The following is a 23,663-nucleotide window of genomic DNA, read 5'->3' on the forward strand; positions in this document are numbered from 1 at the left end:
CATACCTCAAAATGTTGAGTCTGGAACGTATAGATTCAAATTGATTTTTCTCCAAAGGCTTTGTGAATATATCTGCCAGTTGATTCTTTGAGTCAACAAATTGAATTGAAATATCTCCATTTTGAACATGGTCTCTAATAAAGTGATGTCGAATCTCTATATGCTTTGCTCTTGAATGGAGAATTGGATTTTTGGTGAGGTTGATAGCGCTGGTGTTGTCGCAATTAATCTCCATGCATGAGTCTTCAATTTCAAAGTCTCTTAGTTGTTGTTTTATCCATAGAATTTGCGAACAGCAGCTTCCAAGAGCTACATACTCCGCTTCTGTTGTTGAAAGAGACACAGTGCTTTGTTTCCTTGAAAACCAAGACAATGTCCTGCTTCCAAGCAACTGGCAAGTTCCCCGAAGTGCTCTTTCTATCAACTCGCAACCGGCCAGATCTGCGTCGAATATCCCCGGAAGATTAAAGTCTCCTTCTTAGGATACCAAAGACCTATGCTTGATGATGAAGCAACGTATTTAATGATGCGTTTCGCAGCAACGAGATGAGATTCTCTAGGATCGATTGAAACCTAGCACGAGATGCAAACACTCAACAAAATGTCGAGTCTAGAAAGTAAGATAAAGAAGTGATCCAATAATGCTCATGTACAGCTTTTGATCAACTTTCTTCCCTTCTTCATCTTTGTCTATCTTTAAAGAACTTGACATTGGTATGTCGGTCTTTTTGCACTTTTTCAGTCCAAACCTTTTGACAAGATCATTAACATATTTTTCTTGATAAATAAAAGTTCCTTCCTTCAATTGTTTTACTTGAAGACCAAGAAAGAATGTTAACTCTCCCATCATACTCATTTCAAACTCATCCTGCATAGACTTAGAAAATTTCTTGCACAAACTTTCATTAGAGGATCCAAAAATAATATCATCCACATATATTTGAACAAGTAAGAAACTTTTGTTTTCCTTTTTGATAAATAAAGTTGTATCTACTTTACCTTTGACAAAACCATTTTGTATTAAGAAGTTACTTAATCTGTCGTACCAAGCCCGAGGTGCTTGCTTTAAACCATACAAAGCCTTTTCGGTCCCGAAGACCGAGTCCGGCTTCTTTGGGTCTTCAAACCCTGGTGGTTGTTCCACATAAACTTCCTCATGGATAAATCCATTTAGGAAGGCGCTTTTGACATCCATTTGGAATAACCTGAAATTCTTATAACAAGCAAACGCAAGTAATAGTCGAATAGCTTCTAACCTTGCCACTTTGGAGCGTAAGTCTCATCATAGTCTATTCCTTCTTCTTGCGTATATCCCTTGGCCACGAGTCTTGCTTTGTTTCGTACGACTTTTCATTTCTCATTCATCTTGTTTCGAACACCCATTTAGCTCCAATAATAGTTTTACCTTTTGGTTTGGATGTCAATTCCCGGACATCATTAATGTTGAACTATGTCGAGCTCTTCTTGCGTAGCTTCAATTCAGCTTTCATCGAGATAAAGCTTCTTCTATGCTCTTTGGTTCAATTTCAGAAACGAGAGCCACAAAGACTAGACTCTTCTCGCCTTTTGGATCTGTGCGAATTCCTTCATTAATTTCGCCAATTATAAGATCTTTGGGATGCTGGACTTATACTTCCAGGTTACTTGTTGATTTGTCTAGTTGATGATATCTTTCTTTATTTGGATCTTCACTAACAACCTGATGCTGGTCTTCCAGAGTCTGAGATGCTTCTTGAGTTGTAAGCTTTGAAGAGTTCGGAGCGGTTCGACTCTTCTTGATGAGTCGACTTGATTCATCTTGCGTTTAGTCTTGAAATTTGACATTCATTGACTCCTCCACGGACGGCTCTTCTTGTTATAGACTCTGTAGGCTTTGCTTGATGTAGAATATCCAAGGAAGATACCTTCATCTCGATCTTTCTTCAAACTTACCAACTCGATCTTTTGCATTTTTCAATATAAAACATTTGCAACCGAATACATGAAAGTATGAAACAATAGGCTTCTTATCTTTGAATAACTCATAAGGGGTTTTACGTAGAATAGGTCTTAAGAAGACTCTATTGATGATATAGCATCTTTGTTGAAACGACTTCAGCCCAAAATCGTGAAGAAATCTTACTTTCAATTAAAAGAGTTCTAGCCATTTCTTGAAGAGATCTATTATTTCTTTCCACAACTCTATTTTGCTGAGGAGTATATGGAGAGGAGAACACATGCTTAAAGCCAGATTCATCACAAAATTTTGTAAAATCTTGATTTTCAAATTCACCTCCGTGATTTGTTCTTATACTAGAGATAACACATCCTTTTTCATTTTAAACCTTTTTAGCAAATTCTTCAAAATACGAAAAGGTTTCGGACTTACTTGCAAGGAAATATACCCAAGTAAAACGGGAGTAATCGTCAACAATTACTAGGCAATATTTCTTACCCCCAATACTCTGTGTTCTGGTTGGTCCGAAGAGATCCATATGCAGCAACTGTAGTACATGATTAGTAGAGACATGATTTATTGGCTTAAATGAATTTCTTACCTGCTTTCCTAGAATACATGGAGTGCATGGATCAGTCTTTTGGTATGGCAATTTGGGTAGACCTCGAACTAGCTGCTTTTATGAGATTTTGGCTAATTGCTGCATGTTGACATGACCAAGCTTTTTGTGCCATAAGCTTGCTTCGTCTTGAATTGAGATAAGACATTGCGATTCATTTGGTTTCACATCCGGAAGATAGATATTTCCATGTCTTCGACCCATGAAAGACGAGTAGAGTCTTTCCGATTCCAGAACATGTTCCTTCTTGAAAGAAGATCTTGAAACCAATATCACACAATTGACTAATGCTGAGAAGATTATAATTGAGTCCTTCCACTAAGGAAACATTACTTATTGTGAGACTTCCAATTTTCACAGTTCCAAATCCCACAATACTTCCTTTGCTGTTTCCTCCGAATGAAACTTTTCCACCATTTACTTGAGCAAGCTTTATAAAACAATTTGAGTCTCCTGTCATGTGTCTTGAGCATCCGCTGTCAAGATACCACTTTACCTGTTTCTTGACGGAGACCTGCATTTACAATAAAGTCTCAAGCATTCTTTGGTACCCAAACTTTCTTGGGTCCTTTAGTGTTAGTAAGATAAACAAGATATTAGCCCATACTTTCTTAACTTAACAGTTTCCAAACCATAGGACACTCTTTTTCAAAGTGATCCGGATTGTTGCACTTTGAACATCTAAGAGCATCTCTACCTACAGGTTTTACAAAAACTTTCTCGAAATGATTTTTGTAAGCCTCTCTCGAAGGTCTTTTCTTAATTCTTCCTTTTACTTTAGGAAAATCAATCAAGGGAATTGTTTCTGCTGTCATACCTAGACCAGACTTATTGAAGTAAGGTCTTTGAGCTGAAAGAATTTTTTCAAGTTTTTCAGATCCTATTGAATATTTCTTTGAAATATTTGATAAGTCTGTTTTTAAAAAAGCATTTTCTTTTAAAAGATTATCTTCATTTTCTTTAAGAGTGGAAACAGTCAAGTCTAGACTTTTAACTTTTTCTACTAAAACATTTTCCTTTTGTTTTAGAGCTGAGTTTTCCTTTTTAGTTCGGAAATTCTTTTGAGAGAAGTCTTAAGACTAAAACACGGTTCATCAATGTATTTAGAAACTTTGACAGGAATTTTAAAATTACTTGCCTCAAATTCACCGTCTCGAGTCGATCTGAGTCCGAGTCGATTGTGCCATCAGACATAGATTGGCATATTCATTGTCACTTTCTTCACACTCTGTATCACTCAAGGTCTCGGCTTTGAGAGCTTTTCGAAATTTTTCAGCTTTTCCTCTCTTCTTCTTCAGAAGAGGACAGTTGGGTCTGATGTGTCCCTTTTTCTTACATTCAAAGCAGACTACATGAGAGCAAGCTCCTCATCGTCCATATCATCTTCAGAATCTGTATCATCAGAATCATCATTTGATTTTAATGCAATGGACTTCTTACCTTTTGGATCTTCATCTTCATTGATCCGTTCCACTTCATAAGACCAAGAGTTCCAATCAGCTCGTCGACGAGATAGTGGCATAATTCTTTGTGTCTCTCTTATCGAAGTCTTTATGTGATTCCAATCCTTAGAGAGTCCACGCAGTAGCTTGTTTACCTTCATGGGATCAGAAATTCTTTGTCCTTGATTCTCAAGACCATTGACAATATCTCGTAAAACGGCTAAACATGTCGCTTATAGATTCTCCTGGTTTCATTTTGAAGGCTTCATATTGACCGAGAAGAATGTTAATTCTGGTTTCCTTCACTCGATCTGTTCCTTCATAGGTGATATGCAATCTGTCCCAGACTTCTTTTGCTGTAACACATGAAGATATTCTATTATATTCAGTTGGTGACAAAGCACAATATAAAGAATAAATTGCTTTTGCATCGAGTGCTTGTCTCTTGTTTATCTCTTCCTGAGTCATTCCGCTGGTCTCAACAGTTTCTTTCCCTCTTTCAGAGACTGATGCAGCTGTAGGAGTAATTCCTTTTTCTACAACATCCCATTCCAAAGGATCCTTTGATCGTAGAAAAGCTTTCATCTTGTTTTTCCAGATATTGTAATCCTTTCCAATCAAAGTAGGGTGGTCTGGTATTGCTTTGCCCTTCCATCAGCCCTGGTGCTAGCATACTAGCCATGGATCTTTAACTCTAAAACAATGTGAGTACACAGGCTCTGATACCAATTGAGATAGCTAGTATAAACACCTAGAGGGGGTGAATAGGTGCACAAACGATTTATCGAGATACAGAAGCGTTTCTTGGCAAACGATAGAAAAGAAATTCTCTCTTGATTGACAAAATGAAATACGATCGAGGTAGAGAGAGTGAGGGAGAGAAAATTGAACACATGATTTATAGTGGTTCGGCTTATTCCAAGCCTACGTCCACTCTTCCGCACTAACAGCCCACCGGCTGGATTTCACTATGATCAAAAGAGAAGTTACAGCACAGCTTTGCCTTGATTCCACAAAGTGTAGATGTTCTACCACACTTCCTCAAGGTTTCTCACAAATATAGACTCTCTTTTGTATACAAGTATTCGCTCAAAGGAATTGTCTAAACAAAAAGGAGCTTCAGACTTTAGAATTCTTCTATCGCGCACACCTCGAACAACTAAGAACGTCTTCCTTATATACTCCTTTATGCCATCATACCCGTTGGCACTTACCAAAGGAATTCCTCCAATCTACCCGTTGGACGGAATCAATTAGGAAGATTGTTCGAGCTATTAAAGGAACGTGTTGATAGCCCATCAATCCTGTTCGCCCATACAATCAGGATCTCGGTTTCCATAAGTAGAACCTTCCAATAATAGTTAGACAATCATCGAATCTTCAATCATTGAATCAATCTTGATCAATCAAAGGATTATGTTACGTCTTTTCCAGCCACGAGATCTTCTCCAGATGATAAGGTTAAATCCTTAACGAAACATCCAGTTACGGATAACCTTTCTTCAACGGATTAGAGACACAATGAGGATAGACTTTGAGTCTTGAGTCTCGGCTGTCCTAAGTCTTCGAGACTTAAATATCAGAGTCTGCAAGCCTTCAGACTAGACTGATAGAAACGTTTTGTCAACTTCAAAATACTTCAAGAAGATTTCTCCAACAATCCCACCCTCGTGCGCCGTCTCGCTCGTGCGCTGTCCACGCGTCCTCACCGCTCACGCCCATCGCTCATGCCCTACTTGCCAACCGCCGGAGCTAATTCAACTACCTACCGTTGCCATCGAGCCCCTCCGCCGCCCGTCCAAGCCACCTAGTCCGCCTTCTCGCCGTTCCAGCCCATTTCAACCGTGAAGCCATTTGGTTTAGCCTTGGACAAAAGCCGAACCTCGCAGACCCGGTTGGGAGCTTCGTGGGCCTTTTCCGGGCCCATCCAGGACCTCGTTTGGTGTCGCTACAGGCTTGCTTTCTGCCCACTTTCGCATTGCCGTCGCCGTGGACTCACTGGTTCGCTAATCCGATAGTTTACTTGCTAAACTCTACTTATGGAGTTAATGACGTTTAGTAGGTAATTAGATTATGCTAAGTATGGCTTAGGTGGTTAGTTAGTTTTGATTAGTTATTTAATTGCTTAATTATAATTGCTAGGTGGTTAGAGTAGATTGATTAATGGCTAAATAGATTGTACTATTTATGCGGATAGGTGCATTAATTTCCTAGGCCCGTTTAGGTGGTTAAATTAGCGTTTCCGGCCTAGGTTTGCATTTATTGGATTAAATTACATTTATTTAATTATTTTTGCTATTTATTTAATTATTTAATATTTTCCAAAAATTATCCCGGGATAGCCGATGACCAGAATTTCGTGCGATTGCAGTGGTGTGCTTAGTTTATGCAATTAGTTGTTAAATTGTGCAATTGAGTGGTGATTGTGACTTTTGAGCATTTATTTCAAAATTGTGAAATTTTGGTATTTAATTAAAAAATACCAGTGTCGAATTTTGACATCAAAAATGCTTTTAAATACTATATCAAATAGTGGGATTTTAAAATGAATGATATCAATTTTTCTGGTTCAATCTGACTGTGTATCCACACACAATTATTTTCATCGGGTGTTTTTAATACGAAGAAAATAAGCCAAGTGCATTATCTTAATTGAGACATTTGAGTGGAATGCACGGTGTCCTTGGCCGGAATTGAATGATCATGTGATGGTTAAGAGAACCCGTCCCCGATGTGCGTCAGGTAGACGTTGCCCCTATATGGGATGCCCTAACAATGGATGCCGGATTGCGATAGAGGCAGGACCGAAGCTCCTTCGAGAATGTCGTCCCCAATGTATGTCGGGTGGACGTTGCCACGCTCAAGGGATGAGGTGAAGCCTAGCTACGCCAGAGAATCGATGTGCATCGAGTAAAACTGCCCGTGCGGGTAGTAAGCAATTAGAACTCATGATTGATTGAGATAGACGCACCGGATTATAAAACAAAATTGTGTAGCACAGAATGGGACGTGTTATAACGATTTAGCCCTATAATCGGGACCCCTGTGTTTAATTGAAATTGATTGAGGCGTTCCAATTGATGGGTGTGCATCTGTTATATGCATTTGTGATATGAACTGTACTGACATGTAGGAAGGAACTGAGGCGAGGTGAGTCATTTGTGACGTGTGGTTAGACTACCTGTAGGTATATTTCCTTCCTAGTCGAGGTTTAGGGGGTAGACTTACTGAGATATTATCTCACCCCGTCGTGGGTTTAAATTTTTAGGTTCTTAGATGGCGATCGCTCTGGTTTGTTTTGGACAGTCTCGAGGGGTTTCTGAGTGGAGTATAGACGTCCCTGTCCCTGGGAGTCACTGGATCCATGAGCTTGTTGTAACCACTATCTGGGTCGATGAGGGCCTACCTCAGAGGGTACCTCATCAATTCAGGGTGTGGTTTCGCCATGGGCTCAATGGGTATAGGGAAGGTCCCCTTCAAGGTTTATCTTCGCCGTTGCGGTCAACGCCGCTCCAGGCGAGGGTGCAGCTGACCCTCCTGATGGAGTTGTGGAGGACCCGAAACCCCCGGAGCCTATGAAGATGGAGTCTGAAGGATCGGCAAATGTGTCCGACTAGTAGGTCGTAAGACAGCTTCTTTTTGAAAGCCGATCTTTTTGTAGACAGACTAGTTTGTTTATGAAATGGTGTTTTGTGAAATTTGATGTCCTGCTTTTCTATCCCATATTTGTGTTGTCTGGGGATTTGTTTATTCGCTTCCGCATGTGCAATAAAATAAATGGGTCGGTGACGCGTCCTAGGATGTCGCAATTTTATCGACCACCGAGAGATGTGCGCGTGCTCGAGATTCGGGGCATGACACAAGGTCTCCAAATAGGAAGAGGGCCTAGAAGCTCAACGCAAGTTATCTGGGTTAGGGATCCATTTATATGATATTGTTGAGAGAAGACATGATTCTTATCTATAAGAAAAGTATCGAAAAAGTCTAAATATGTTGCATTGGTACCGCTTCAATCATAAACCTTTCAATCAAGTCAATTTAATTATAGACATTTTCACTTTCGTATCAATTCAATATATTCAGCCAATTTAAATTGGAAATTACTCACATAAATACCGGCAATCTTACATGGTTTATCCGATGCTAACATGGATTTCCTTTTAATAAGTTTTTTTGAATTTTTTTTCTTTTTCCTTTGTTTTTATTTCTCTTTTCTTTTTGTTGGTAGCCGGCAAGGGCTGGCCTTGCCTAGGTGAGGATCACTCTTGCTAGGCATAGGCAATGGTCAATCTCACTAAGCTGCGCCTGAGTAAGAGTTGGCCTTGGCGAGGCCTAGCTTTTTATCATATTTATTTCTTTTTGTTTTCCACAAAATTCAAATCATTGAAAAAGAGGACTTAACTCCTTTTTTATTTGACTTCTCTTGTTTGTATTGGATTATAATCAATAGAAACGTAAGAGTGGTCAAATGATACATCATCAAATGATTGTATAAGGCAGGTAGCAGCTTACAAAAAAAAAAAATGAATGAAGAATGAAAGCAAGGAGAAATTCAAATAAAAAAGAAAAGTAAAGTGATTGGGTCAGGAATCCAATTTTGGATTCGGTATGGATAAAAGATCCCTGACTTAGGCGAGGGTTGGCCTCGCCGATGCTCAATCCTATTTTTCTCTTTTCCTCCAGAAATTCCTTTCCACAAAATCTATTCTTTTTACTTGTCGAACTTAGTTATATAGTCCGCAAAGGAGTATCTGGAGGCTTTAGCCTTCAGGGGTCATAGAAATGGCAAGGTTGATAACAAGTGGAACTTTGAGGTCAAGAGTTTTAAGTAGAAGAGGATTAGGGTTTAAGGTTGAATACGAAGAAGGAAGTGAGATAAAAATCAAATCTCGGCAGAATCTATACTTTCCAAAAACGGCCCTCTATACATAAAGATATGATTCATGATAATAGCAATTCATGAATCGTGTCGATTGAGGTAACGTGTCAGGAAGCTATGAGATAGCAGACTGCACATAGAGTACAAAGCTTCAGAGGTACAATACGCATTAGTTTTGTCTACGGATATTTTAAAAGAAACCCAAATTACTTTTAATTCTTTTAAAAGGAGGCATACATTTGCACCAAATATAACCAGATCATCAATATGGATAGGCAAACGACTCAAATACAAGTTATTATTTAATGCATGAGCCATCATCGACGACCATAAAAAATGTTACTAATATCAACATACATTTATGACCATTAATCAACCGTCGTTATAAGTATAATTGATGATGATGAACATCATAGTTGAATTGGTTGGCAAAGAGACCAATTAAAGAGAATCACTGATTGAGACTGCAAATAGGGAATGGAGATATGAGAAGTGCCAAAAAACAGTTATGACATTCCAAATTGAAATCATTCGTGGAAGAGACAGAGTTAAAGTTTAGTAGATCATGGAAAAAAGATTAAATTAAAGCAAGGGTGAAAGATCAAGGTGCAATTTTTAAGGAGAAACCACCTCAACACAATATTGTGGTGTCGTCAGAACATAGGATCGAGATCCTTGGAGATATGGAGGCATGACTAAAATTGCAAGGAAACTGCTTTTGAGCGGTTATGTCACAGGCACTATATTACACTAGTGCTCAACTACTAGAGACCACCCCCTTCCGGTGCTCGGTGCACAAACAAACAATATGTTATCTTCCAATTATCTTTGCATTTCTACACAAGAATTTTAGGTTTCAGACTCGCGTTGTCGATTAAATTTCAATGTTGCATCTTCACATTTTAAGGCTTTGTTGTCGATTAAATTCCAGCAAAGTTTTTGTAAATGTGGCTATTTTTAAAGTAAACTTGCTGATTCTTTTGTCTACCTGTGATATCTTTTGTTTAGAATCATCACAGAATCCATCTTGTCTAATAAAACCGAAGAACAACTTTTGATGACATATATTTTGTCATTGAATCCAATTCAAGTGAAACGGTTAGAAACTCAACTAGAAATTGATTGGGTATTAAAATTTCAGCTCAACCACAGCTCTATTGGAAAATCGAGGTAGTTGATTAGACTGGACAACAATTGTTTTGTAAAGGAACTTGAGCTTGAGTTTGAGTTCAAACCTAAAAAGCTTGAATAATATGGGTACATTTGTAATTTTCAAGATATTAATATCTTTTTTATTAAAATTTATATTCAAAGAATAGGAAAGGTCAATTCCACTCGCGAGCCTATAGAACTAGAAATTGGCGAGCTCATACTTGGCGCGACAAGGTAGTTTGAGTAACTCAAGCTCGAGCTTGACCAGAAATCGAATGATTTTTATCCTCGTGGAGCCCAAATAACTTGACTCAGTTTCAATCCTGCGCCCTACGATAATGTTGCTTCCAGTACACGCCCTCTTCCTTTTCAACTCGTTCAACACTTATGTCAGGTGCATGCAGATTTTGAGTCTAAATTTCGCCTCTCATCTCCTAATGCAAAGCGCAGACCACGACAAGCACAACAAAATTGAGCATCCCAACAGTCTGACACCCTCTTACCTTCCCAATCAATGGCTAGATCATCCGGATCGTGTCTCGAACTAACATATTTTTATATGTTTCAGCAAGTCCAAAGTACAGTTGTTGGAGACAATTTCATTTGTTTTAAACTTTTTACTTATATTGTATTCCTCACTTATAGGGATATGTTAACTAGAATCTGACATCTTTAGTCACGTATAACAATACTAAAATGAATAATAATAATAGACATCCAATTCACGCGTATGGGAAGTTCCGGATCGTGTCTCGAACTAACGTTTTTTTTTATATGTTTCAGCAAGTCCAAAGTACAGTTGTAGGAGACAATTTCAGTGGTTTTAAACTTTTTACTTATATTGTATTCCTCACTTATAGGGATATGTTAACTAGAATCTGACATCTTTAGTCACGTATAACCATACTAAAATGAATAATAATAATGGACATCCAATTCACGCGTATGGGAAGTTCCGACTTCCACTTGACTTTGCTACTTATATAGGTCAGGTTCACCGGTAACAAGCTTGTCGGAGAACTCCTTGTACTGATCGAAATCATGACTGAACCTAACAATTCAGTTTTAGTACTGATCTGCATCCTCTTTGTGTCCACTACTTTATTTGTTTCCTTTTGCCATAAAAGGTCCAGGTGGCTTCCTCCGGGACCCTCCAGATGGCCGATTTCGGCAACCTGTTCAATCTTGGGAAGATGCCTCATCGAACACTAGCTGGCCTCCGTGAAAAGTATGGCCCGGTGATTTGGCTTAGGCTAGGCTCGATAGACACCATGGTGATTCTCTCAAGCAGAGTTGCAGCCGAGTTCTTCAAGGACCATGACCTCAATTTTGTGGAGCGAACCATCACCGATCTCATGCAATCTCAGGAGTACTACAAAGGATCCATTGCCTAGCCCCATACGGCACATATTGGCGGGTGTCAAGGCGGCTGCTGACAGCGGACATGCTAGTTGCCAGGCGGCTCAATGAAACAGCTCCAATCCAGAGAAAGTGTGTCGACAACATGTTGACATGGATCGGGGAGGCGGCATCCACAGATAAGGTCCGACTCGGAGAAGGTGTTCACCTGGCACGCTTCGTGTTCCTCATGGCATTCAATTTGCTGGGGAATCTCATGCTGTCCCGAGCCTTGCTTGATCCGGACTCAAAGGTTGGATCTGAGTTCTTCGAGGCAATGAGCGGATTGATGGAGTGGTCAGGCCATGTGACCATTGCGGACCTATTCCCGTGGCTGCGGTGGTTGGGCCCGCAAGGGCTGAGGAAAAAGATGGATCGGGATATGGGGAAGGCCATGAGGATCGCTTCGGATTTCGTGAGGGAGAGGATTGAGGAGAAGAAAATTGGGGGAAACGATGATCGGAGGGATTTTCTTGATGTGTTGCTTGAGTTCGAAGGAAACGGTAAGGACGAGCCGGCCAAGCTTTCTGAGAAGCAAATCAAAACATTCATACTGGTACGACCACAAACTTTGAATTGCTAGTTCTATAAGGATTCCTGTGTCCAATCATATGAGTAGGGGATAGATCGCAGGTGAATATCACTTGATTATTCAATTATCTCCTTAATGTATTACACATAATCTTACTCGATTCTGAGTCATTTTTCTATTTATAACTTTACTTTGAAACAAGATTGGCATCCTTCCATTAATATAACCTTTTGGCTTTATGGTTAGGGTTCTTAGCATTGTGAAATATGTGTCAAGAATTCGATAGAACCATTGTGAGAAACATGCAAGTTTCTGAGTATATATCAACAAGGACAACATTAGACATGTGAAAATATGTTTATGATTGTTTGGTAAAGTATTGTGGTAAATTAGTAGCCTACTTGGTATAACCACCCACAGTTGCTACGTATTTAAAAAATGGTATGGCTATGGTTCCATTGCCTTGGCCTAGAAAAATTTACGGATATGGCTCCATTTCGTGAAATTTTGCCATGCTTGCTCTCACATACTCTCCTCTTGACATCACAGGAAATGTTCTTGGCTGGTGCAGAAACATCGAGCAGCACTGTCGAATGGGCACTGACAGAACTCCTACGGGACCCGAACTCAATGGTCAAGGTCCAAGCAGAGCTGCCCCAGGTTGTTGGGTCCAACCGAAAGGTCCAGGAAACCGATATAGACCAGCTCTCCTACCTGCAAGCAGTTGCGAAGGAGACCCTCAGGCTCCACTCGCCACTCCCATTCCTCGTGCCACGGAAGGCCATGGCCAACACCATTTTCATGGGCTATGACATACCCAAAAACACACAGGTCTTTGTGAACACTTGGGCGATCGGTAGAGACCCAGATGTCTGGGAAGACCCTATGGCTTTTAAGCCTGAGAGGTTCATTGGATCGAAGTTGGATTATAAGGGTCAACACTACGAGTTCATTCCGTTTGGAGCAGGTCGAAGGATGTGTGCCGGCATGCCCTTGGCACATCACGTGCTTCATCTGGCTTTGAGCTCGCTGCTTCATGAGTTCAATTGGGAGTTCGATAGCCGCATTGATGCAAAGACGATTGACATGAGAGACAGGGTGGGGATGACCATGAGAAAGTATGTCCCCTTGCTGGTGGTGCCCAAAGAAGAGCAATGTGAGACTGGGTTCAGCTCGGAATTTGTGCTTGTTTGACATATTGGTCTGAGCCTTTCTTTGCTTTTCAAATGCGTATCCTCCATGGTTCTTACTTTCTAGTTATTTCCTAGGCTAGAAAATGAGTAAATGACAAGATGTAAAATGGTGTATCTAAAACCAGCGAGATTGGTCATTTAAGGTTGCTCTTTTGTTTTGACATTTTCATCGGGTAAGATGTAAATCTTTCATGAATAGAATCAAATTTCAACATGATAATACGTAGTTGCAAAAATAAGCTCCGTTTCATGAGTTCAGGGAACTTTCACAACCTATTATAATCCCGAGTTCAGACAACTAGAAGCTAAAGACAGCAGAAATCAACACAGAAGAAATGGAGTCCTAGTCAATTATTTGCGTAAAAATTGTCATCTTAGCGGGCACCTCATTAAGTGCCAAATTTACCGGACTGCAAGATGAAGAAAATGGCGCATTCCAGTGCCATGCCTCATGTTGTCTACCGTCAACTCAGAACAGAAACAGGTTTTATATGTTAAAAAGTCAACAATTGACCTGAGCGTACGGACTAATGTCTTGCGAGTCTAAGTGCTACCCATGGTCTCCGGAAAAAACCTCTCGGCTCTCACTTTCAATCTGCCGATCCTACAGATATGGTTTAGACCCACCAGAAGTTCAACAATCGCTTCCTCGGTTTTTGGTTGATCTGCAAAGTACAGCGTCTGTATTAGAAGCACGTTCGCCCCAGAATCATGATTTTGCTTCTCGAAGCTCCGCTCTAATTGCCATTTTATTGTGTTGTGAGCAAGCGGAGCTAGCCATTCGAGCATTTGCTCCACCGTTGTCCTCCATTTCTCCACGATCGCACTATTGTGCACCATCAATGCCAAACTCTTGGCATGCAACCTTAGCACGGCCCTCAGAGCAGTTCTAATGGAAGCGGGCAACATATGATAGAGGTCCTCTCTCATGTCGAGGGTGATCGAGTGAGGCGAAGATGCTAGCTTCTCAATTAGAATAATCACATTAGCATAGTGCACAGCTAAGGCAGCATGGCCAAGAGTGTGAGGAGGGGCGATTAAGCACCCGCACTTTGCATAGAAAGATGCGAGCTTAAAGTAAATTCTGTTGCTCACGAGCAACCTCTTCATATCTTTGTAATCCATTATTCTGACATCATTTCTCGACACACTCGTCGTTCTCGTCGATTCAACTCTCTCTGTTCTGCAGTAACTGTCGATAAGGGGAGAATCGGTTTCCACATTAATGCACCCCTTGAAAGGCCCAATGTAATGTGACTGCTTCATCGGTCCATGCTTTTCCCTCAGCGAGGACCGCTGATGACGAATTTGGTGCTCCTTTTTGTTTGCTCTATCCTTGTCAGGTCGCAGCGACAAATAGAACGGATCAAGGCTGTAAGCAGATGGATGAACCGAAGATTGTATTAGAGCAGAGAGGGAGTGGCCCTTGGAAAAACAAGTGGGATGGATTTCCTCTAATTCAAACTTATCTTGGTCACCCCCAAAAGCATGTCTCATTTTCTCAAGAATCGTGAAAAGCGATCTGGCGAGGAGCCGAACAGTATAGTCATAAGTTCTGTTACAAGGAGACAACTCACGGAGATTACGCACCACCTGAATCTGCCAATCGCCTTCTGCTGAAACTCAAACAGTTTGACGTGGTGCGACATGGGATTGGCCTTCATCCTCCTAACTGTCTGTTGAAGCTCCGCCAGCACCTCCTGCTCTTGGGTCAACTGCAGCGTGACGGCAATAAACCTTTCCATTTTCTTCACTCTTCTGTCCATCTTCTTCCATTTGTACTCCCAACCAAACCATTTGATGTAGTTGTTCATTGGGTCATCGAAGAAGCTTCTAATTTGGTGGTACACAGGATCGGCACACCTCCTCGCAAGCCTGACCACCGCCCTGGCCACGTACACGAAATTGTCGATGATCTCGTCCAGCACGAGATTCATGACGTAGCTATCATCTTCACTCACAAGCTTTCTGATGCCCACGGATCTCGCCATCTCTTCTCTCAACCGAAGAATCTCGACATCGCTCAAGCAATGCCATAACTTAATGTTGGGGAGAACTTGGGTACAACAATTCACCACGGCCAAACACAATCCAGGATTAATTTCTCCCCCAAAGCTAAATCAACTTAAAATTTCTTAACCCCCAGCAACAATCAGCAATGTATAGCCTCACAAAATGCAAATATAACGCCGAAATGATAAGTAGACAAAGCAAATAACGACACCAAAGATTTAACGTGGAAAACCCGATGCGGGAAAACCACGGACCGCCCAAAAACATCCACTAATCACCAAGAATAGCAGGATACACAAAGTATTCTTCTCTAGTCACACACTAGAGTCTCAACATCAACATTACAATCATATTCTTCTCACCACATAGGTAGACAAACAAGTTTGGAGCAAGAAAACCTTAACCGCAACTGGAGAATTTGGAGACGGTTCTCGACAAACAAAAACCATCAAATCGTAGCCCTCGGTCTCACGAACAACATACTGAAATTTGAGCCGATTCCGACAATATTTGGCCTTCGAATCAAAGCCGCAAAGTTACAGCGCTCTTCCTCTCTTCTCTTTCTCCTTTGCTGCAGTTTTTCTTTTCTCGTTTTTCTCTCTCCTCTCTTTGGACGCGCACCCGCACGACCCCAACTTCCACTTCTTTTATTCTTTTCTTTTCTTTTTGTTTTTTTATTTATTTAATGCTGGCTGGGCCCCACATGAAGGTGGACCCAGCCAACACTTAACCACTTTGGACATTAGGCTCACAATCTCGAAAGACAAAATCCCAATCGTGGCTTTCTCGTGCTCTTGCGCCTTGTACCGCGAGCCTCGCCAGAAATTGCCCGACCATGATTCGGTCACCCTTTCACCTCCCATTGAAATGCTCCCAGTGGGATCAAGCATAGATAAGTACCTGGTATGCACCTAGTAATTTCGACAAGCTTCTTGGTTCCTGTACCCGTATGAAAACCCAACCAAATCAGGTGACAGAAGAAAATGCTAAAATGCAACTCCATCAAAGCCACAATCAATTTAGACATTGAACCAAATGTCTACGCAAAAGAGACATTAAGTTAAACCAACCACATTCACGATGCCAACTTTCCCAGGGAAACTTCTTTTTCTTTTTTCTTTTTTTTTTCCCTTTTTTTTTTTTGGTCGAAATAGAAGTGACTATTACTTAATTAAAGAGAAGTCTTACAAACCACAGAAGGGGAAAGATCTGCGCATAATATATTCCATAGGGGAAGAGGGGGGGAAGACACCCAATTACGTGGTAGGGTGTTTTGTCGATGGTGTCGAGCAATCCAATCCGCCGCATTGGTTTCTCGTGGGCTATAAATCACCGTGAAGTCGTTGTTCTGCTGAAGCCCATGCGTACACCTGGGAACGATTTCTTTAAGGTCCCATGTACATGCGGCCCGGCCCATGACCATTTCTACTGCAACATAACAGTCACTTTCTATGAAGTAGCTTCCAGTTCGGCTTCCAAGATCCCGCACGTGGTTCGTCTTGAGTTCGTGCAGAAACGATATCCCGTGAGAAAGTGCTTGAGTTTCCGCTTCAGCTGCCGAGGAAACCCTAGCTGTGGCCGCGAAGCCGTCGAGAACCCTTCCAGCTGCGTCTCGTGCGATACCGGCGACAGAGCAGAGGAAATCTCCGGGTCTCCACGACGCATCTACGTTCAACTTCAGGTTTTGCCCTTCCGGAGGCCTCCAGTGAGCGGGTGAGTTTTGATTGAGAGCTCGCTCGCCTTTTTTCGATCTACCCGTGCTGAGCTTGTACTGTTGTTCCTTTGCTATTAACAGCAGATCTGCTGGTTGGGGTTCCTTTGCGCGGAAGATCCGGTTGTTTCTCGCCTTCCAGATGTTCCATAGGATGAGACTAATGAGTTCACGATCGGGTGAGTTCGATCTCTTCGGAAAGCTTTTAAAATCCACCGATCCGTGCGATTGATGCTGTTATTTGGCCTGATCTGCTCAAAAATCGGGTCTTGCCATACTCGCTTTGTCCATTTGCAAAGAAACAGCAAGTGCTCTGTAGTTTCCATACACGAACAGCATACCGGGCATCGTGGGTCACTTACAATTTTTCTTCTATATAGGTTTTCCTTCATCGGGAGGGCATTTTGGCATAGACTCCAGATGAAGAAGCGAACCTTTGGAGGCACATCAAGACTCCAAATTTGTGTCCACAAGGTACGTGGCGGTTGAAAGGAACATGATGGCCGGTTCTGATCTGTGTTGCTAGTGGATTTTCTTGCTTCATTATATCCGCTCTTGACAGAATATTGTCCAGAACCATTGCCTGTCCATATAAGCGTGTCTTGCGTTGGTTGCTGATGTAGGGGAATTGCTACAATTTCGTTTGCAATTTTTTCTTCATAATGATTGTAAATCAGTTGCTTTTTCCATTCTCTGGATTCTGGATTGATCAGTTCAAACATAAATTTAGGCTCTGTGTGGTTTGCTGTCCCACCTATTGTGCCTTGTAATAGCCACCTGTCTTCTCTTATGCGAATTGATTTCCCATCCCCTACTGACCATTTAACATTACTTTTGATGGTATCTCTGCCAAGCATTAAGCTGCGCCAGCCCCATGATGGTCGATTTCCCTTGGATGCATTCCATAGATCTCCATGAGGGAAATAAATCCCTTTAATCATTCTACTCCATAGAGCTGAAGGAGAGGAAAGTAGACGCCAGGCTTGTTTACCTAGCATGGCTCGATTGAAGGTAATCAAATCCTTAAAGCCCATGCCGCCTGCATCTTTTCGAGTTTTTAACATTTCCCAGTTTTTCCAATGCAGGCCTCTTTTCGCATCACCATTCTGCCACCAAAAAGACGCAATCCGTTGTTCTATAGCTCGGCAAATCGAAACAGGCAGCTGAAATATGGACATGGCATAGGTAGGTAGGGATTGCACCACACTCTTTATTAGCACTTCCTTACCAGCCTTTGTAAGCATTTTTTCTTTCCATCCCGCTAACTTGGAGTTTACTCTGTCCAGGATCCACGAAAACATCGTTTTTTTGGATTGTCCCCACTCAGTAGGTATGCCCAAGTATTTTCCTGTTTTCTTTAGTATAGGGACTCGCAATTGTGTGGCCAGATTGTGTTTCAAAATTTCTGGGCAATGTCCACTAAAATAAACCCCTGATTTATTCAAATTTACTGATTGTCCCGTTGCATAGCGGTGGGGTTAATATGAGGGCAAGGTTCTGGCATTCTGTAATAGTCCCATCTAGAAAACATATAACATCATCGGCAAACATCAAGTGTGATAGCTGAGGGCAATGTTTATTTACCTGTATTCCTTTGAGTGTGCCTTCTGCTAATGCTTTCTTCAACATCCAAGTTAAGACATTGGATATCAGGATGAAGATATAGGGTGAGAGGGGATCGCCTTGTCCGAGGCCCTCAATGGATGGAAGAAAGAGGTAGGTTCACCATTGATCTTTAAGCTGAAAGTAACTGTTGTTATGCATTGCATAATTAGGAGACCCATTTCGCATCGAATCCCATATGCAACATTAGATCCCTCACGAAATCCCATTCTATGCGATCATATGCTTTCTGCATATCAAGCTTTACAATAGCCTGATGTTTTGTCTTCCTTTTGGTTATTCGCAGCTGATGCAGAATTTCCTGAACAATAAAGATGTTGTCCTGTATTTGCCGCCCCGAGACGAAGGCTCCCTGCTCTGGTTCAATGATAAGTGGCAACCACTTTTTGAGTTTGTTTGCTAATATTTTTGAAATGACTTTGTAGCTGAAGTTACACGCATGATGGGCCTGTATTGACTAATTGTCTCGGGGCCTTTTACTTTCGGGATCAACACAATATGTGTCCGGTTTAGCCTTGTGGTCAAGCACCCCGTTTGAAAAACTCCGTACAAGTTGCAGCAGGTCAGTTTTTATAGTTACCCATGATTTTTGATAGAAAGCTCCATTGAAGCCATCTGGTCCTGGAGCCTTGAGAGCTCCCAATTGGAACACTGCTTCCTTGATTTCTTCCAATAGAGGTATTGCCACCAGATCTGCATTCATCCTCTCTGTAATTGGTGATGGACATTGGTCTAAGATCGGTTGGTAATGTCGTTGCCCCTCAAAGCTATACAGGTTTTCATAGAAAGCTTTAATATGTTGTTTTATCGTTGCTGGCTCTCTGCACCACCGATTTTCCTCTAATTGCAGCATTGTAATACGATTTTGGTGTCTCCTTTGGATTGTCGTGGCATGGAAAAAACTGGTATTTTGGTCTCCCCAATGTAGCCATTTGATACGTGACCTCATTCCCCCCAATTGTTCTTCCCCGTCTTCTCAATGCTGCTATTTGGCTAATAATATGCTGCACTTTCTGTCTACTTGTGTGCTGAGCTTTTTGATTAGTGATTTCTTGTAAAACTTGGTTAAGCTCTTTGATCTGAGAATAAGCATTTGCAAACTTCTCTTTGCTCCACTTCGTTAATGCTTTCGATGTTCTCCCTAATTTTTCTGCAAATATATGCTGTGGAGTTGTAATATCTTCCCAGACTCGCTTAATGACTTTCTGATATTCTGCATGATCCATCCAGAAGGTTTCCAATTTGAACTGTTTTTTCCTTTTGTATACTATAGGGTACAAGCGAAGGATGAGGGGACTGTGGTCTGATCCTATAGCAGGGAGCGCCTGGACTTCTGCTTCATGAAAGGTAACCCTCCATTCCATATTACATAGTACTCGATCGAGTCTCTTTTTTACCAGCTCATCTCCCTCCCTGTTATTAGCCCATGTAAAAGCGCATCCGTGGCTTTCTACATCCATCGGGGATAAATTATTAATCATATTTCTGAAAGCTGCAATTCTTCTATTGTCTGCCTCCTTTTTCCCAATTTTCTCCCATATATAGAATCTCATTGAAGTCTCCCATGCAGATCCAAGGAATGGAGCCTGAAGGTTTGAGGGTTCCCAACTGTTGCCATAACTCCATCCTCTCTCCAAAGTCAGTAGATGCGTGGAGAAAGGTAATCTGCATTATCTTTTTACTTTCAGGATCTGTGCACTGTACATCAATGAAGTGCTGTGAGCTGTTTTGCACCTTTAAACTTAGTTCCTCATGCCACATAATTGCCAATCCCCCCGCTGTTCCTGTCGGATCCACTAGATAAAGTTGTTGGAACTGAAGCTTTTTACAAATCTTTTCCACCTTGGTTGTTTTAGTTTTCGTTTCCATAAGAAAAACTATGTTGGGCCTTTCACGAGCATTAATAGCTCTTAACTCCTGGATTGTCAGGGGGGTACCCAGCCCCTGACAATTCCAACTCACAATTTTCATGGCTTGAAATAGCAACAGCAGAAGAGTCGCACAATCAAGAATCACAAACGAAACTCTACTGAACCGATCCTTTCGTCTAAACCGGATGTGGCAATACGCTTGTTTTTCCAAGACATTTCTATGCTTACATATATTCACATCCAAGACAACGACGTTAATCCAGGAACCAAGCCAGCACCATAGTTAAACAACATGCAGGAGAGAGCGTGAAGAAGACAACTCACTGCCGACTTGTAAGGCTACGAGATCGTCGTCCAAATGGAGCAACATGAAGCAACAGAAGGTGAGCGCGAGAGCGAGAGGGGGTTGCGCACTGTGAGGTGATGCCGGCCGTGAAATAACAGGATGGCATTGCCAAATAAAAAAGAAGAAGAGGGAATGGGGATAAAAGAGGAGTGTGGACGAAAGTCATTCAAACCGAGGAAGGATCCGAGGGATCATTTGGGGTTTATGCTATGCGATTTCTCATTTGGATCTCCCGGTGTTAACAACACACGAGAGAACAAATCCAAGTACAATCATAATGAAATGTTCCTGTCGTGCTTCTGTCGTTTCCGCGGCGCTTACGATGCCGTCGCCCTCCTTCCCACAGTTCGCACGACCACGCCATTAACCGTGGGCCGGAACCATCGCGCATGGCTCCTCTTGAGCTAGACTTTAATTTTATTTTTAGTTTTATTTTTTGGCTCTGTTATGGAAAATTGGAACTATTAACAAACTATAGTATATCTCAGCGTTGCCCGCCCGCGTGATAGATCTTCCGCAAAAGAAATTTACACTGTGGTTTGTAGTGACATGCTCTAATCTTCTGGGCTACAAAATCAACCTCAACTGTTTGTTACTCACATTGCAATTTGCTTCACTTGGTGTTACAATCTGTTATTTGCACCTTGGATTTTGTTAGGTGATCCACGATAGTACAGTATCGGTGTCGAAAACTTCCATCAATAGGCTCTGGAATGCAGATATGCTATGTAGCATCGACACAGACACGCGACACGCAACACGACACGACACAACATGCCAACACGTCATTTTTTAAAAATAGAGAATTCTAACACGTTCTGACACGTTTTTATATATAAATACATAAATAAATAATAATAAAAAGAGCCTGGAATTAATTTACACTAAAAATATCAATTCAACATTTGTTAATATCATTTATTATTTTAATTTGTTACAATAATACATAAAACTTAGAGGGAAAAAAACATTGTTAAAAAAAATGCTGAAATTGTATTTTTAAATTTATTTATTTATCATATATAGCATTTTTTTTTATTACTTCTTTCATAGTAAAAGACTTAAAAAAAAACTAAAATAATTCTTAAAAAAAAAACAGTGAAAAGAGGCGGGTCGTGGCTGGGCACATCGCTGCCACTACCCCTATTAGCGGGGTGCCCAGCCACCGTAGGAGGGGGCCGGCGACCTCGCTGGCCCTAAGCGGCAAAGGGAGGGCGACCCTCGCCAGCCCAAGCGAGGCCTGAGCGAGGCTCACCCGAGATCTAGGCAATGCGCCGGTTGGGTACGGTAAGGATCACCTAGATCCGGGCGATGCCGGCCTCGCCCGTGACCGATGAGCCTCCCCAGCCCCAGGCGAGGCCTCGCCGATCCCAAGCAAGGGCCGATGACCCTCACTAGGCCCGAGTGAAGGCACAACATCACCCGGATCTAGGTGAACCTCGCCGACCCTTGCCTAGCCGACGATGGCCTCACATGGCCCAAATGAGCCCCCCTCTGCGGCCTATGGCCGTCGAGGTCGCCGGCCTTCTCCAACGGTGGCAGGCGGCAGCGGCAACGGCGCCTAGCCACTAGCCCTCCCTCTTTGTTTTTTTGTATATTTATATTTTGACTCCTCAAGTACTAATATTTTTTAAAATTAACCCTATGCGTGTCGGAATCGAGTGTCGGAATTCCGGACTCGCGTGTCGGAACATGTCGGAGAGAGTTGACCGCGTGTCAAAGCGTGTCGGGATATATCGGAGTGTCAAACACAACATGAAGGTTCCTAGAGAATGTCGGTGGTACATAGCAAATATGTCCCTCTAATAGGTTTTGTAAAAGTTGTGTTTTTCCCTGTCCGAGTTTCCTTAAACAAGTTTTTTATTGATGAGCTACAAGTGTGGACGCAATTTACGTGAAATATTAAGTCCAAATAAAGTATGTTAATTGATTGGCCTTTTGAGAATCTCTCTCGACCAAATGTTGAATTCATCGACATCGAGTCGCTTGTTAACACAAGTCTTAGGTCCGCCACTGTATACATATTGTCCGCTTTAGACATTGTTAGAGAAATCCATTATGATGTTTTGAATATGAAAAAATAAATCAAATGCTACTAACGTGTTTAATGGTTGAGCAATAAACTATGCAGATGATAGAACATGTAAAGGATTATCAAAGTCTATACTTGGAAAAACTAGAAGACAGACTCTATGCTGAAGCTGAACTTATTCAGACTGTGTTCAGACCTTAAGGCTAAATATGTTCAAAAGCAGAATATGTTCAAACTTACGTTTAGATTATAAAGTTTACTTCAGACGGAAGACACTCTGACTTTACTTCCGACAGAACACTATCAGATTTTACATATAAAACGAGATACAAGTCCAGAACATGACAAGGTTCAGAACGAGACAACTTGATAGAACGTAACACAAGCCCCAAACATATAACGGCTAGTGATCTGGTTTGGATTCTACATCAAGATAGATTTGATTGACTCAATCTAATTGATTGACAATTGGATCTTGAAGACAAGAACTTTCTATACAGAGAAACTCTACTTATGGAAACCAAGATTCTGTTTGTATAGACGATCAAAATCAATTTGGGATTCTACTTTTTGTCACTCAACGGCTACTAAATCTTCTAGATACAGATCTATCCAATGGATAGATTGGAAGACGATCCTCTAGATGATGTCCAACAGCTAGTTTGGAAGTGGATGAGTATTTATAGAGATCAAGAACCGATGAGCAAGTAAGAGATGGAGCGTAGAATTTATAATTTCAAAGTCTGAGTGAACTTTGATCATACACTTGTCTCCATGAGCTTCAATGTTTGTGATCGTGAGAGAAATATCAAAAGAGTGACTTAGTGAGATAGTGTCATCTACCACTAAATGTTTGCACTTAAAGTCGTAATCTCTTGTTGATCGCATAGTAGAATCCAGCTAGAAGGCTATTAGT

At 41.4% G+C, this 23,663-nt stretch overlaps 1 protein-coding gene and 1 pseudogene across 1 annotated transcript; one reads left to right on the plus strand and one right to left on the minus strand.

Annotated features, from left to right (window-relative positions):
- The first annotated feature begins 11,069 nt into the window (after positions 1–11,069).
- LOC104427687 lies at positions 11,070–13,257 on the plus strand (annotated as a pseudogene).
- A 437-nt stretch (positions 13,258–13,694) lies between these two features.
- Positions 13,695–15,142, minus strand: LOC120294282. The gene is made up of 2 exons (XM_039314287.1): positions 14,745–15,142; positions 13,695–14,673 (listed from the first exon to the last, which is right to left on the minus strand). The coding sequence occupies exons 1-2, from the start codon at positions 15,140–15,142 to the stop codon at positions 13,695–13,697; spliced, it is 1,377 nt and encodes a 458-aa protein (XP_039170221.1).
- Between the last annotated feature and the right edge of the window lie 8,521 nt (positions 15,143–23,663).

Source organism: Eucalyptus grandis, chromosome 6 (assembly GCF_016545825.1).
Source record: "Eucalyptus grandis isolate ANBG69807.140 chromosome 6, ASM1654582v1, whole genome shotgun sequence".
Classification (NCBI taxonomy): Eukaryota; Viridiplantae; Streptophyta; class Magnoliopsida; order Myrtales; family Myrtaceae; genus Eucalyptus; species Eucalyptus grandis.

Excerpts from the sequence above, each read along its gene's own strand:
- LOC120294282 (XM_039314287.1), bottom strand. The coding sequence starts at position 15,142 with ATGGCGAGATCCGTGGGCATCAGAAAGCTTGTGAGTGAAGATGATAGC. Across the intron at positions 14,674-14,744 it reads AAGGCGATTGGCAGATTCAG|ATCGCTTTTCACGATTCTTG; the intron begins GTGGTGCGTAAT and ends GCTCCTCGCCAG.